This window comes from Leptosomus discolor, chromosome 1, assembly GCF_034619465.1.
Source record: "Leptosomus discolor isolate bLepDis1 chromosome 1, bLepDis1.hap2, whole genome shotgun sequence".
Taxonomy (NCBI): Eukaryota; Metazoa; Chordata; class Aves; order Leptosomiformes; family Leptosomidae; genus Leptosomus; species Leptosomus discolor.
Window position 1 is genome coordinate 161,616,980 of NC_141391.1, and position 14,498 is coordinate 161,631,477.

A 14,498-nucleotide genomic window follows, 5' to 3' on the forward strand; every position below is an offset into this window, starting at 1 on the left:
TGCAGGGCGATACAAGATCAAGCCTTCAATGTTCAGTGCAGGAATCATCCCCAGCTCTATCTGTCTCCTCCTGGCTCCCCCACCCCACCCTCTCTCCTTTGTCCTGGCTGAGGGCGCAATTCCTGATTCTTTGTACTTGCTGCCCATCTCCCCTCTGCCAAGCAAGGACTATGCTTTTCCAGCACTCATTCAGCACAGAAATAGTCACATTTCCCATTTCTATAGACCTTGACTAAGCAGAGTCTCAGCCAAGGGTCTGTGGCTGGGAAGAGCAGGCAGTGGGGAAAGCACAGGCAGATATGGAGGAAGAGGGCCTGCTCACAGAGACTGGAGCCATGACATGCTGTCAGCCATCCTCAGCTGGGCACTGATTACCCATACCCAGGCCCTTTCTAGTGCAGCAAGATGAATCCACAGCAAGGAGCAGCAGCAGGTCCTCATCTCTACCCAGATGCCCAGCAGTCATTACCCAGTCCTTGATCTGCTCAGGAAGGCATACTACACTTATCCCAGCACGGATGGGAAGCCCATCCATGTGTCCAGACCATGTTGTCCATCTTTGGGACAGATCTTGCCTCTTGTCCTGTGTCACCAGTGTTCAGCGAGGACCAAAAAAGCCATCGTACAGCCGCAAGACCACCATAGAAAAGGGGAAATCAGAAGCACTAAGCTTCTTCAGTGTCTCACCCCTTACACACACAAGGTGAATGGATGTCACCAGGACCCACTGTAGCTGAAGCTCAGGTATCACCAGCCAACAGCCTGCAGGCACCAGGAGGTGTCAGGATAGAGATGGCAGTGGAGTGATCGAAACCTGCTGGGGAGAGAGAGCAAAAGAATGCCAGGTGACAGTTTTTACATCAGTGCACAGATGGAGAATGGAAGACCTCTCCCTCATGTCCCATCCCACATCAGGCACCCACCCTGCACTACAGAGCTCCAGGACTAGTTGTTCACCTCAAGATGTTTTTTCTCAGCAAAGCTAAGCAGCCAAGCCTCTCTCCAACATCTGAATCCAGCTCTGGCCCATGTAGCCCAAGCCCGTGGCTCACCCTGATCACAGGCAGGAAGATGGGCACTGCACCAGCCCCTGTTACATGGTTCTGTTGATGCTCTTTTCATCGCCTAGCTGCTTCCCACCCCTTCTATCTCCAGCCAGGAGCTTCCTACCCATGCTCTGCAAATAACAACTTTAGGTTTGTTCACTCAAAGCAGAGAAGGTAAATCAAAGAACACTTTTGTTTGCAGTCAGCCTGAAGTGAACCTTTTTCTTTTTTCCCTTCAGTTTTCTCCACAAAACAAAAAATGAAAAAGCAAGCAGAATTTCCTTTCTTGGGTTTAAAAGAATATTTCTGTTCTTATCCCAGAGGTAAAAGGTTAGCTTGTTCAGGCTCAAAATGTGAAATAAATGGCAATACTTTTGGCTCAGGAATTGTCCAAATAAAATGTTTTGATACTCCTATTCTTCCCGCTCACCCAAAAAGGTTTGCAAAGTTTGTAAGCATCCACAAGCAGCTTAGTGCTGGTGTGGCCTCCACTCAATAATCCATGTGACTGCAAGATTTCTGTCCCTCATTCTAGACCTCCTGCACTCCATTTGGCTGCCTCCCCCTCCCAGCCTATTGTCTGTGGGCTCACACCACAGCAACACCCAGAGCACTCACGTCCTGTACCTTGAGGGATCCTCTTGGGGTGAGAAGGGGCCGCTGAGTTCAATAACATTGAGCTTGTTCTCAAAGACACCATAGCTGAGGGTGACCTGCAAGGAGGGGCGGTGAGAAAGGAGCAGGGACGATGAAGTGAATTCAGGAGCAAGGAACTTGTTTTGGGCAAAGAAGCTCCCATTCTGGTTCCTTCTCTGCTGGCTTTATCTCTGCCTTCCATGTCTCTCCCGTCTTCCTTCCCATGATGGTCCACCATGCTAGTCCTTTGCCTCTCCAAGACCCCTACACACCCTGTTTTCTCCCCACACAAGGCAGACATGGTGCCATGTCAAAGCTCCTTCCCCGGACAATCCTCTTTTCTGCTTGTCCTTGTGCCACATTCCCCCAGGTATGCCCTTGATCCTCCCATCACTCCCCATACATGTGCTCCCCACCGCTGATGCCAGGGGCACTGTGAATGGCATCTGTGCTGCAGGCAACATCCGCTCTTTATTTCAAAGAAGCAGTTGTCAGGAAAGCCTCCTCAAAAGAGCAGATGATTTATTCAATCCACATCGGTGCCACCAATGGAGCAATGTGCCTGTAAGGTCCCCTCCGCTTCTCCTTCCTCACATACCTCCCTCTTGCTCCATTTCCCCTCCTCACCTGCTGCATGAGACGAGATGGGGGGATAAGCTGCAGGTTCTCCAGGTGGGAGTGGAAGAGTGTGTTGGGCAGCAGCTGTCCACCGACTTTGCACTCAATAATGTAACCCACGGTGCAGTCATCTGGCAGGCGGATGAGCTCTGACGTGCTCAGGAATTTCCTGCCACTGGAAGACAGTAGGGCTGCATGGGTTAGGAAAAGGGTAGGAAGGTATAGAGGCATCCACTTAGGGGGGAGATAAATGAAGGACCTAACTGAAAACCAGAGTAAATCTTGGAACTAGGAAAGATATCCCCGAGTGCCACCTGCAAACATTTGGGAATGTGTTTGCTCTTTGATCACTCCCAACCATGCTGTCCCACCAGTTGTCAGGTGTTGTCCCTGATATGCATCCAGCTCCTCGGTGAGCTGATGCAGAGAGCTGGCAGACTTTGCCGAGTCCCTTTTCCACCTGTTTGGTGAGCTGCGCTGAGTCTGAGGGGTCATACAAGTCAGCCCAAGAGAAAGAGTGGGACCACATGACCAGGACCAGGAGGAAGAAGAAACAGGAGAGTCTTGTGCAGCTTGAATAAGCTATCCATGGCTCCACTGTAATTTAATACCACACACTTGGCCATCCATTGCTGAAAGGCTAAATGCAATTTTAAGGCTCCTGTAACTGGAGGCAGTCACACAGGATGAAGCACTGCCTACTGTAACACATCAGCTAGTTCAAATGTGTTTTAAGCATTTTCAGCAGTGGCAGACTTTGTGCCAGGCTAGGCATTATCTATCCATGCCACTTTCATTTTACCCTAAATCACAGATCATCCTCCTGTCTGGGTCTACCATAAAATACATATCATGGGCTCCAGCTAAACCAGCCACCTGGTGTGGATCAGATCTGTCTTTCTGGGTATGCACAGATCTGGTTAAGGCTGGCATAGCCATTGCTTATCAGTGTATGTGCATATAGCCTGAGATATAACTTAGGGCATCATGGAAAACATCATCTTGTTGGAGGCTGGGCTAACACAAGACCCCGGGACCTTTCTCTCTTCTCCATGCACCAAGCTGAGGAAATGACAGTAGGCACTGTAAGAAGCTGAAGAGAGTTTGGGGTGGGGGAATGGAAAATTAGCTCAGGAGGTAGGTACAGGAGGCTGGAAAGAAGCATATTAAAGGGAGAGGAGATAGGCAGACAGGGAAAGCACTTAGGAAAAGAGTCAAAGCAAGCTGAAAGGGATGGGAAGAAGTGTCGGGGAATAACCAAGAGCTGAAAGGAGTTGGGGAGAGGGGAGTATGTCATCCTACAATCACGCTCGATAAACGTGCCCAGTGGCAGACCCACCTACTACATCCTTCCTCCAGTCCCATGTGCTGGCAGATGTGTAGCATATGCCACTCTGCACCCTTGTAAACATCCTTGCAAACATCACATACACAAATCCAGATCTGACACTGCCAGGAATTAATGTGCAGCCATGTTCCTCGTCCCTAAAGACTCCCTTACTCACCAGCTGCGCAGCTCACCTGGCCCATGGCACCATCTTGCTTGCCAGCTTGCGGCTGATGCAGAACCCAGCCCCTCCTGTGGCAAACCAGAAGTGCACAGATTTCTGGAGAGAAACAGCAGAGAAAATCAATGACAGAGGCTCAGATAATACCGTACTCCCTGAGAGGGGAATGCTGAAAACCCAGCTTTGATGCCAGGGTAAACACAGCCCTATTGTCACCCCAAACCCTTGACTGCTGCCCAGAAGAAGGACTTGCCAGCAGTACAGCATGGATTTTGACCTCCTCATATTTGGAGTGTCCAAGTTCCTGCTGGCAGCCACAGGTGGGCTGCCCAAGGCAGGCTTATCTCCTGGCAGACAGGTACCCAAAGGCACTGCAGCAATGTGGGACTCTTCCTCTAGGTAGATCGGATTGAGTCAACACCTACAACCATGTTTAGACAGTGTTTTTCAGCTGTTGGCTGTTGCTCTTGGGGCCTGTCTCTCCTTGGGGTACTTTTACAGCCAATGAGCCAGAGCACTAAAAACAACCTGTTGGCTCCCACACCACCACCACGGGCTGTACCGTCTGGTTGTTTGGCAGCATTTCAGAGGCTCGGATGGGTCGGTTCAGGCTGGGTTTCCCCAGGTAGACATCCCATGTCGCAGAGTAGGAGGACAAAAGTTTCAGGAGGGCCCGAGGGTTTAGGTAGTTGTCATCATCCAAATGGCAAAACCAGCTGGTGGGAGATGGGAGCAAAGACACAAGAGGTAAGGAGGGTGCCTCTTGCTCTCAGGGGTCCCCCCCAGTGGCAGTCCTGCCTCACCTCCGGCCACTGGACAGGAAGGCATCGAACTCAGCGGCCATCTTGCAGGAGAGGGCCAGGTGGCTGTGCTCGGCAGAGCAGTTGGTGAAGATCGCATGATCACCTGCCAGGACAAAGAAAGCTGTGGCCTACTTTGCATGGTCACAGGGAGGACCTCTGGGTGGGAAGGAAGGGATTTGTTCGCAGCCAACCTTCTTGTGGCCCCATGAACAGGCCTCTGAGCCTGTCCCACAGTGATGTGGGTGCCATCCTTTCCTCTACCAGGAGCCTGAAACCTGGAGAAAGCCAAGCATCTTGGCCAAGATTAGGACACCTGCCAACTCCACTTCCACCCTGCCCACTGCCAGACAGGGTGCAGGGGCTGAAGGGCTCTTTTAAGGCCTACTTCCACCCATGGATGCTTTAAGGCAGAAAGCAGCCTGCCTCCAGTTGGCTGCATGCCCTGAGGTAAGCCAACTAAACCAAATCATCACCGCTGCAGCTTGCGGTCCTCCCACGGGACATGGCAAAGGGTGCGCTTTAAGAGGCAGTGCTGGTGTAGGAGAGTCAGCCTTCATGCTGGACACCCTCCCAAGGCCGTGGCAATTCAGAGGCTGAAGGACTGGGGGAGGTGGTGGTGTTACAGGACAGTTAGTTACCCATTCTCCTTTTCAGGGCATCGTCTTCTTCATCGGTGAAGACATAGGTCTGTCAAAACAAGGAAAAGTGGTTAATCTCAGGGCTGGAATTTGTGACGCTCCTGGCCGTGCACCCCTTTCTCCCCACAGCTGGACACCCTCACCATCGTCACCCCACTCCATCCTCTGCTGCCATGCCCCAACTCCACAGCAGCAGTTGAGCAGAGAGATGGCCGCACTCCCCCTTTCTGCATGGCACAATCATCAGTACTTGTGTGGCTTCATTTCCCACCCACCCCCCTCACCCTCTTGGGAGCAGTGAGAAGGGGACCCATGACATGGAGTGAGTGGGTGAGGGAGCCCTGGCTTAGGTGTCAGTGGTAGAAAAATGAAAGCACCATGGCTGAACAATGCCCCAGTTAAAGGGAGAACATCTGTTTGTGTGTTAACTGTGCACAGCCCCCTGCTGCTTCCCACCTCCTCCTCCTCTTCCTCCACCCCCAGGCCTCTCTAATCCCCCTCGCTGCCATTATGTGGCACATCTCCCCCTCTTCAGGGCCAGGCAGGGATCGGAGCTGGTGGAGAAAAGCTTTCCTCAGGCAGAAAATGAGCTTTCATGAAATCAAAAAGGAGACGCAAGCCGTAAACAGCCTTTCCACCAGCTGCCCACAGGCTGGTTAAACGCAGCACCTGGGCAGGGACAAAGGGGACAAGGCAGGCAAACAACAGCTCCAGGAGCCGTCATTGCTCCCAAAGGCTCTTGTCAGAACAAGACGAGAGTCTCTACATCTCCCCACACCCACCCAGCATTTGGGAGATACGCCCCCATCAGGAGGATGTGGCAAGAGAAATGTTCTGCACATGAAAAGAAGGCAATGAAGGACCCTCAGAGACCACCTGGCTCAAGCAGAGACAGCAGGATGGTTTCATGATCTCAAATGTACATGCTACAGTGACTTGGCAAATTACCCTCCAACAGCTGAGCTGCAGCAGCGGGCCATGCACACATTCCTACCCAACCCCGCTTGTAAAGTCTCTTAGTTTAAACCACTTTCAAGGTGGTCACGGGACAAGAAGCAATTAGCTAAGTCTCAGGTAAAGGAGTCGCTCTGGGTCAGGGAACCATATCACAACCTTCAGGCAAGGCAGGGATTGCCAGTGGCACGAGATTTCCCTCTCCAGTGTGTCAAAGCCAGAAATTTCCACTATGACAAATATTTCACATTAAGAAAAAGAATTCTGAAACCACTGAAACTTTCTGACATTTTCAAAAAACCCCAGAAACATTCTTGCTGGAAATGACTTGCTTACAGATATAAAACTGACTAGAAACCATGTGCCTAATAAATAGCATATCTGATTGACTTAAAATAGGAATCTGCGTGTTTTCCCATGTTTTCTACTTGTGAAAATATTCCGAGGTTCCCACTTTTCTCTTGATGCAAGGTGGGAAATGTTTTCTTTTGCAGTCACTCAACATGTTTTTGTGGGAACCCAAGGATAAAGGAACATTGTCACCATGGGGAACACCAGAGTGTCCAAAATAACTGGGAAAAGGGGGCTATGAGTGCGGGGACTAGGCATATCTGATTTCTCTGGCTCTCCCAAACTCTGATCTCTATGGCACACCTGCCTACAGTACTCCAGAGATGCTGGAGTGTGTGCCCTGGCTCTGTACTGAAGGAGATCACAGTAGCACAGGCAGCTGCCTGCATCCTTGTCTCTCCATTGCTCATGTCCCTGAGAGTGGGCAACCTGGAACAGCAGCTGCTGCTGGCATCTGAGTGACTGCCACCATGTGTCCTTCAGCAAAGCCACACACGATGCCTGGGATGGGAGAGCGAGAGAAGGGCCCTAGCTAAAAACCTGAATGGAGACCATTTGTCCCAGTTACACAGGTCCTTCTCAAGAAGACATCAGCCACTGTTGTCCATACTAATGGAGTCTGGAAGAGGTTCAGAAGGTCTCTCTGGCCACGCTAGACCTACTCTCCCTGCTGGGGGCATGCAAGCGGAGGAACACCTGGTGTCACTTGTGTCCCTGCAGGCAAACGGGGTAGACAGAAGCAGCCTCCCCATCATATCTACCGCCTTCCACCAGACCACCCATGGGGCCATGCAGGATCTCCCATCGTGGTGCCTGCCATGGGCGCACCGAGACTGAGCCAGGATGGCTGTCAATGCTACTGCTGGGCAGCTGATCCAGGCCTGAGGAGGGATGCAGCGCAGAAAGCATCCCTCCATTCTGGAGTGGAGAAGATAGCTGGGTGGGAAAGGGTGTCTCCAGGACAGCAATGCAAGCAGTGTTATGAAGCCACTGGTGTCAAACTGCTTTGCCTGGCAGCTCTCCATGAACATAAGAGCACATGCAATGGATAAACATTAGACTTTGAGACCTCTTCACCCCACACTGGGAGAGTAGCCTAGCAAGAAAAAGGGAATAAAGATGCGGAATCTGACAATCCAGGGCCACGTTCATCTCCGAGGCTCCCAGGGTATCCCTTCTCTGGGAAGAAACCCACTCCAAAATGCAAACACCTCAGCAGGGTTATTGTTGTGTCCTGCTCAAAGTCTACAGTGTGTTCACAACCCTGAAGATGAGAAAAACAGTTCAGGATGGGTCATTCAAAGGTTTAATTTCAATTGGTTGGATGTCTGGGTTTCTGAAAGGAGGGGAGGTGCTAGAATTAGTTTATGTTACCAAACAAAATGCCATTTCAGACCAGAAACCTAGATTTATCTCCATCAAAACAACAGGAGCCAAGAATGCAAGCCACTCTAAGTTGCTGTCCAGCCTAAACAATCATCAAAATGGACACTTCTGTTTAGACAAAATCTTTTCTGAGGAAAAGTCCTTTTGCTGAAATGACTTCCACATCAAGCTCCAGTGGAAAGTTTGTCATGGATCAGTTCTCAAGAGGCAAAGCATGATCCAGCGAAGAGTGCCCACCTCACACTCCTCCTTCCCTCTCTCCCACCAGCTGTATGTCTTCTCTTCTGTTTATACAGTGCAGCTTCAGGGAAAACATGTCTTTCTCAATAAGTCTACCACAACAGTCCAACATAGAGGACTTTTAATTTGGCTCCTGTACAGTCTGTCCTAGCCATAAAAACCACAGCTGTTCCTGCCTCCTGTTACAGTCACCTAAGCCTGACCTGTGAGTTCTGGGTTGCTTCCTCTGGGAGGACACCATGCAGGTAATCAGCTCTGAAACCAGGCTTGGCATTAGCAGCGCGGCCAGCTGCTAAATATTCCCCGCTGACCACCTGCAGAGAAGGACCCCCTGAAACAGTCTCCAGCCATGAGTGAGTGAGACAGCAAGATGGTGGGTCAGCCCTAGGAGGAGGCAGGCTCTGCACATCAGGGCTTCTGAGACCTGTATCTCTCCGGAACGGGCTCTTGAAGCCTATGCCTCTCCATAAAGATTCAATAATAGGAGGTCTGGTGCTCTATCACTGGACCCACAACTATTAAATATCCTTTGCAAATGAAGAACTCTCTTATTTTTGCTAAACAAGGTTTCTATACTCTCAATTTTTAAAAACTAACCCTTTCCCCTACCTCCAAAAACACCCTCAAGCAGCAGTATATTTAAAAAAAACCAAAAAAACCCCAAAAAACCCAAAGAAAAAGGCTTTTGGCTTTCATTTACTTCTCTACACCTCCCTCCCCACCCCCACTCCCCCACCCTCAGGGCCATTTAGTAAAAGAAGCAGAAGAAAAACATGGAAAATTGAGGCAGGGGGAGGAAAACACTGAGCTTGCAACAAAAAATTGATAACAATGAAAAAACACTGTTTAAAAATGACTGACGCTCCCACTCTACCCTTCCTTCCTATTCTTCTGCTCAGTTTGCGAAGCTTTCCTAGAGGCTGGCAGCAGCATGGAAAAATTCAACACCTCTTCCCAGGTTTGGACATCATTTGCCTGCCAAACAGAGAGGGTCAGATGAACCTGGGGAGCTAGTATCTAATTCCTGTCATCAGCAGAACAGCCAGGTGCCTGTTTGTCAAACACACAAGGAAGGAAAGGTGAGCTGCTCTTTAAAAACCCACTCCAAAAGCCCCAGTCACTGTATCTGAATGCCAGTGCAGCCATGAGGTTGGGTTTGGTTTCTCCAAAGAGAGGTCGGGTGGAGAGGAGAAGTGCATCTGGAGGAGGAAGCGGGGCATTTCAGATGCTGAGAGGGACTAGCAGAGAGGAGAGGAAGCATGCTCAAAATAGGACATGGTTTCCTGTGTCAACCGCAGCAGACCAGACAGTTGCAGCACCATGAAGTGGAAAACCACCCTTACCCAGAAAACCCTGCACTGCTTCAAGCGCTCTCCTACCCAATACCTCCGCCCCCATACCCCTTCCTCACTGAGGCCTGAATTTGTCTTCTAGGCACCCATCACACACAGGCAGAGGTAAAAAAAAACACACTCTTTGGGGGCAGCCTTAAGATTTCTTCTTTCTTGAGGCGCAGCTCTGCAAGGGAGGGAGAGAAGTACCCAGGCTCTGGGGAGTACTTCTGCCTACCAGTAAGCCAATCTGCAAGCACCACCAACATGGTGCCCCACATCAGTTCCTCTAACAGGAAGGAAACTCTCCAAACTCTGCTTTAGCAAAGGGTAGAAATATCAGACTGCCAGTTAAAAAAAAAAAAAAATCAAATATGCACCCACACCACTTCAAGATCATGCATGTGAGGGCATATGCCCAAGAAAGCAAGGCATGGATTCCGCTCATGTGCTGGTGAGTGAACAGGGCTGCCACAGTGATCTCATCTGCCTGTACCCCTCCTGCACTCCAGGTCCTCCTGCCTTGCCCTCCTGTCCACTGCACCACACCGTCCCAGTGCAAAGGGTGCCCAGGCACAATGCAGGGGTCCTGATGGAGGGCCAGGGGGAGGCACTCAGCTCAAAACCTCGCAAACTCATGGCACTAGGAGGTAGAAAAAACACCATTTCACACAGACCCAGTCTGTGCTCTCAGTCTGCTGTGGCCTAGGCAGTCTGTGTGGCCTAGGCAGCCCCTGGTGTTACTGGTTCAAAAACTGAAAGTAAATCACTTCCACCTCAGGCTGAAAGAGTCAGGCTTAGGTTAGGGGCAGGTGATGCCTGCTAACAGCACTCATCCTCCCAGCCTTCGTGGGAAGAGCCCACACAAGCTCTTCATCTTCTCTGCCAGCCTTTGCCATGAATCAACTACCGGTGAAACATTTTGCTGGGTAGCATCCCTCTTTCAACATGAACAGAAGTGAGAGTTAGGGAAAATGAGGCAGGTACTGGATGAGATTGCAGTGACCAGCCTCCTCTTCCTTTGGCCTTTATGCCCCTCACCGACACCCCACCCCTGTGCCGTTACCAAACACACTCTCTCTAGTCCAAATCTACATGCTCACCTGCTCTCTGGCCTGGGATATCCATGTGTCTAGGAGCAGCTCCATCCTGCTTTGGTGAAATCTCTTGGTTGTCTTCACTGCTATGAAAATGTCCCCAAGCGTCAGGCTCCCCTCAGTCCTGTATCCCTCCAGAGGATGCACTTGCAGGTCCTTTCGCCTCCTGCCACCACCTCCCTCTGGGCTCGCTTTGCTCTGTTGCTCTGGCTTCTCCAACATTCCCTCCCTGAGCTCTGGGTACCGAGCTGTTTTCTGAGCCCCACGGTGCCGCACAGAGAGGAGAGCCATGCTGACAAGGAAGACTGCAGCTCCAGAGAGACCATGGATGAGCCGACGGCCCATGGCTCCCAAATTGTTCCTGCTGCAGCCAGTATCCTATTGAACAAGGACGAACTCTGCCTGTACCTCCACGTGAAGATGTCCGCTCTTCTCAAAGCCTCCGAAGGGGCAGGACCAGCTGAGAGCGAGGTCTGAATAGGATGTGGCCAAGGAATAGGGTGAGTGAAAACCAGAAAGCCAAAGAGACAGCAGCCTTGGAGGATATCAGTGAAGCAGGGGGAATTGTCACAGACTAAGAGGGCTCGATGACCCAGCAAGGCAGGGACATGTCATGGGAAAATACTCCAAGGCAACTGGCAGGTGGCTGGCACAGCCTGCCAGGAAGAAAGCGACCATCCCCACTCCTGGGGGAGAGGCCGGGCGTCCCAGGCTGGGGGTCGAGGGGAAGGCAAAGGAGATCAGAGCCATCGGTGGGGAGCCTGGACAGAAGGAGGCATCAGTTCTCCAGAAGACACCAGCCCACGCATCCAAGGCAGGAGCTGCGGGGTGGAGGTGAGCAGCGGGTGCAGGGCTACCGGGACAAGTACCATGCGTGCGGCGGGGCCGTGTCTCTCCACCTGCTCCCTCCGTGCAGCTCGATTTCAGTCCCCGCCAGCCCCGGTCCCGCCTCCGGGCACGGGGCGGGGCGCCAGCCCCGGGGGAGGAAGAGGATGGAGGGTGGAGGGAGGATGGAGAGGGGGGGAGCCCTGGATGTGCTAGTGGGTTTGCCTCTACCAAGGCATCGCCAGTCTGGGACAGCTGCGAGGTGACAAATAGTGGATCTGGGAGGACAAACCTGTTGCTTGACTGTTTTCCTCGCTCCTCTGTGACAGTCCAGCCTGATCCCTGCAGCCCTGCTAAGCCCTGCGCTCTTGTGGGAGGAAGGGAAGGTGGCACAGATGTGGTCTTCTGGGGAGGTGAAGATGCGGGGTCCTATATCATTCTTGGGAAGAAGGATGTTTCCCCAGGAATTCCCCCAGCCTCAGACTTTTCCTGTGGGCACTGCTCTGAATTGCTGCCCCCTGCCCCTTAACCCTACCCTGCCTCCCAAAAGCAGGACTATGTGTCCCTTTCTGCCCCTCCCCCCCCCCCCCCCCATATATGCCCCAGAGTCTCAAACTAGGGTCTGACCCCCACTTCTGACCCCCATCTCCCCAGACCCTCTCTACTCTTCAAGGTCCTTTTCCCTCTGTCTTCAGCCATGCACACCCCCCTGCCTCACCTCACATCCCCACTGGGGATGCCCAAGGACAGTCTGCTGCCCAGTGACACTCACAGGAACATATACACCAGCACAAGAGAGCGTGAGGGATGGCCTGCTGCCTCCCTTCCAATGTCCGTGTCTCAGCATCACTGCTGAGTTTATATCCCAGCCAGGTCCTTGCCCCCTGCAGCAGGGCTGAGCTCAGCAACTTGTTCCTTGTGGCTCTTGTGCTGTCCAAGGTGATGCTTCCTTTTCCCCTTCCTCAGGCAAGGAAGAGGGGTGTTCTCCCCCTCTATGGAGAACCCCAGAGAGTCCCGTAGGCACAGCAATAAAATGGCACCTCCAGCTCCTTCCACCCCACCCCCCACCATTGGGCACGGCTGTACATCTCCCCTGTGCCACATCCACCCTAGTCCTCTGGCTGCCAATGAGGCCAGGAGGGCAGTCTGGGGCCATGACACAGAACATGCTGAGCATAGCTGAGAAAGTCCTACACAGAGAAGGCTTTCCCCAGGGACAGGGATACCAGAGCCCCTCCCAAGGCGTGAGAGCCCTTCCCAAGACAAAGACCACCGCAGACAGGAATTTTTGGGGTCAGCACCACAAATTGCTGCATGCTGTCACGGGTTCAGTTGGATACGGGGTGGATGACCATGAAGGTCCCCTTCACACTACCTCTAGGCCACTTTACAGAGCAGTCAGGGGGTTCAGAGATGCAACCAGCCCAGGAGGGTGATGATACCCACACCCCCACCCCAGCTTCCCTGTGCAGCAAGTATGGGGACAGCAGGATAGTAGTGTTCTACATAAGCTGTCGAAATCAGAGCACCTCCTCAGGGACCTGCAAGCTGTGGGCATCCAATCTCAGCATACCAAAAAAAAAAAAAAAAAGTAATAAGATGGGGACCCAGGGGAAATGTGGGGGAAACATGGCACCATGGGCCCCCCCCATGCACACGTCAGATCATGGGACCTTAGAAAAGGAGGGGTTAGGACAGGGATCAGTGTCCCTCTGTTCTACATTCCCACCATGTGTTCAGACACAGACTCTTTCCAGGCACACAGGGAAGGCCTCCCTGCAAGGCTAAAACTGCATGCTCAGTTTCCCCAGGCTTCATACACACTTTCACCCCAGCCCTGTCCCTGGCTACAACTTTTTTTCTTTTGTAAGGAAGAAACCACTGAATCCACTTCTTCTCCCTCCTCCCATGATTTCTCCGAGTCTCTGAGACTCCTAGCCTTCCCCTGAAGCAAGAACATCTCCAGAGCATCTCCCATACCCCTTTGGAGGGTCCCTGCAGGTTTTATTTTTAGATCACTTTGAATAGCGATGCTTTCTTACACTGATTTGGGGCGGGGGAGGGGGGGGGAGGGAAGTCATTCACCTTCAGGCCTTACATTACTGCAGGGATGCGAAGCTGGTATGACTGATCCACTGCACTAAATACTGGGATTGCTCCCATGGCTAGCCACTGCTCCTGAACCAGAAATTAACCTCTCTGAGTGTTTCAGCCACATGTCAGCAGCCCCAGGCAGCTGTAAAGGCAGCTTCCACAGCTCCCAGGCATCCTGCAGCACCTCCCAGCCCTGGCCCAGGAGATCATCTGCAAGGGCAAGGGGGACATAGGCAGAGGATCCTTAGTGATGTCCCCAAAAGACATAAAAAATATGATTCAAAGCTACCCTGTACCATGGTGCCAGGGAGCTGAGCAGGTCAGACCCAACCATGTACAAAACAGAACATACTGGATGCTAGAGGTGAGCACAGCCTGCTTCTTGCACTGTGAGACACCTCCTTCTTCTGGGGTGCCAGGGATGAGGGGGCCATTCAGTGCCCAGTTGTGCCCCAGGGTGGGGCTGGCTGACCCATCATCGGGCGAGCGCAGAGACCCCATATGCCGCAGCTCTGCCAGGGCAGGGAGGCAGCATGGAAAGGGCTGGTGACTTCCCAGAGTGTCAGACACATTGCCTTGCTGATCACCTCCCTGGAGGGTGAAATCTTGCTCTCGGTGACTCGTTACAGGGTCTTGCACAAGGCTGTTACAGCTGGTAATTGGTGCCCAGGGCTGCTAATTGCATTCTGCCCGTTACCTAACCCGTGACTCATTCCTCTGAGCAGGCAGCCACCCTGCCAGAGGTACAAAGAAGGTGGGCTGGGGTGTGCAGGGCAGCGGAGAGGGGGGGTCATTTATGTTTGCCTTAGAGCCTTCTGCCCCGCTTCTCACCCGTATCCAGAACAAGTTGAAGCTGGATTTTGAAAGCCTCAGGGAAGACAAGACAGATAAAGAGAGGGCTTGGAAGAAGCCTGGGCACAGGTGAGGCAGTGGCGCTCGCTGCTTGGAGAGCTGGGCAGCACCAACCTGCC

At 52.2% G+C, this 14,498-nt stretch overlaps 1 protein-coding gene across 2 annotated transcripts; it reads right to left on the minus strand.

Annotated features, from left to right (window-relative positions):
* Nucleotides 1-747: 747 nt before the first annotated feature.
* Nucleotides 748-10,953, minus strand: MFNG (MFNG O-fucosylpeptide 3-beta-N-acetylglucosaminyltransferase). Of its 2 annotated transcripts, none has more exons than XM_009957067.1 (8): nucleotides 10,615-10,953; nucleotides 5,250-5,298; nucleotides 4,612-4,714; nucleotides 4,371-4,524; nucleotides 3,822-3,907; nucleotides 2,310-2,475; nucleotides 1,674-1,759; nucleotides 748-814 (listed from the first exon to the last, which is right to left on the minus strand). In XM_009957067.1, the coding sequence occupies exons 1-8, from the start codon at nucleotides 10,951-10,953 to the stop codon at nucleotides 748-750; spliced, it is 1,050 nt and encodes a 349-aa protein (XP_009955369.1). The 2 variants fall into 2 exon arrangements, with proteins under 2 accessions (XP_009955369.1, XP_086324961.1); XM_086468835.1 differs by having other exon boundaries at nucleotides 748-817.
* Between the last annotated feature and the right edge of the window lie 3,545 nt (nucleotides 10,954-14,498).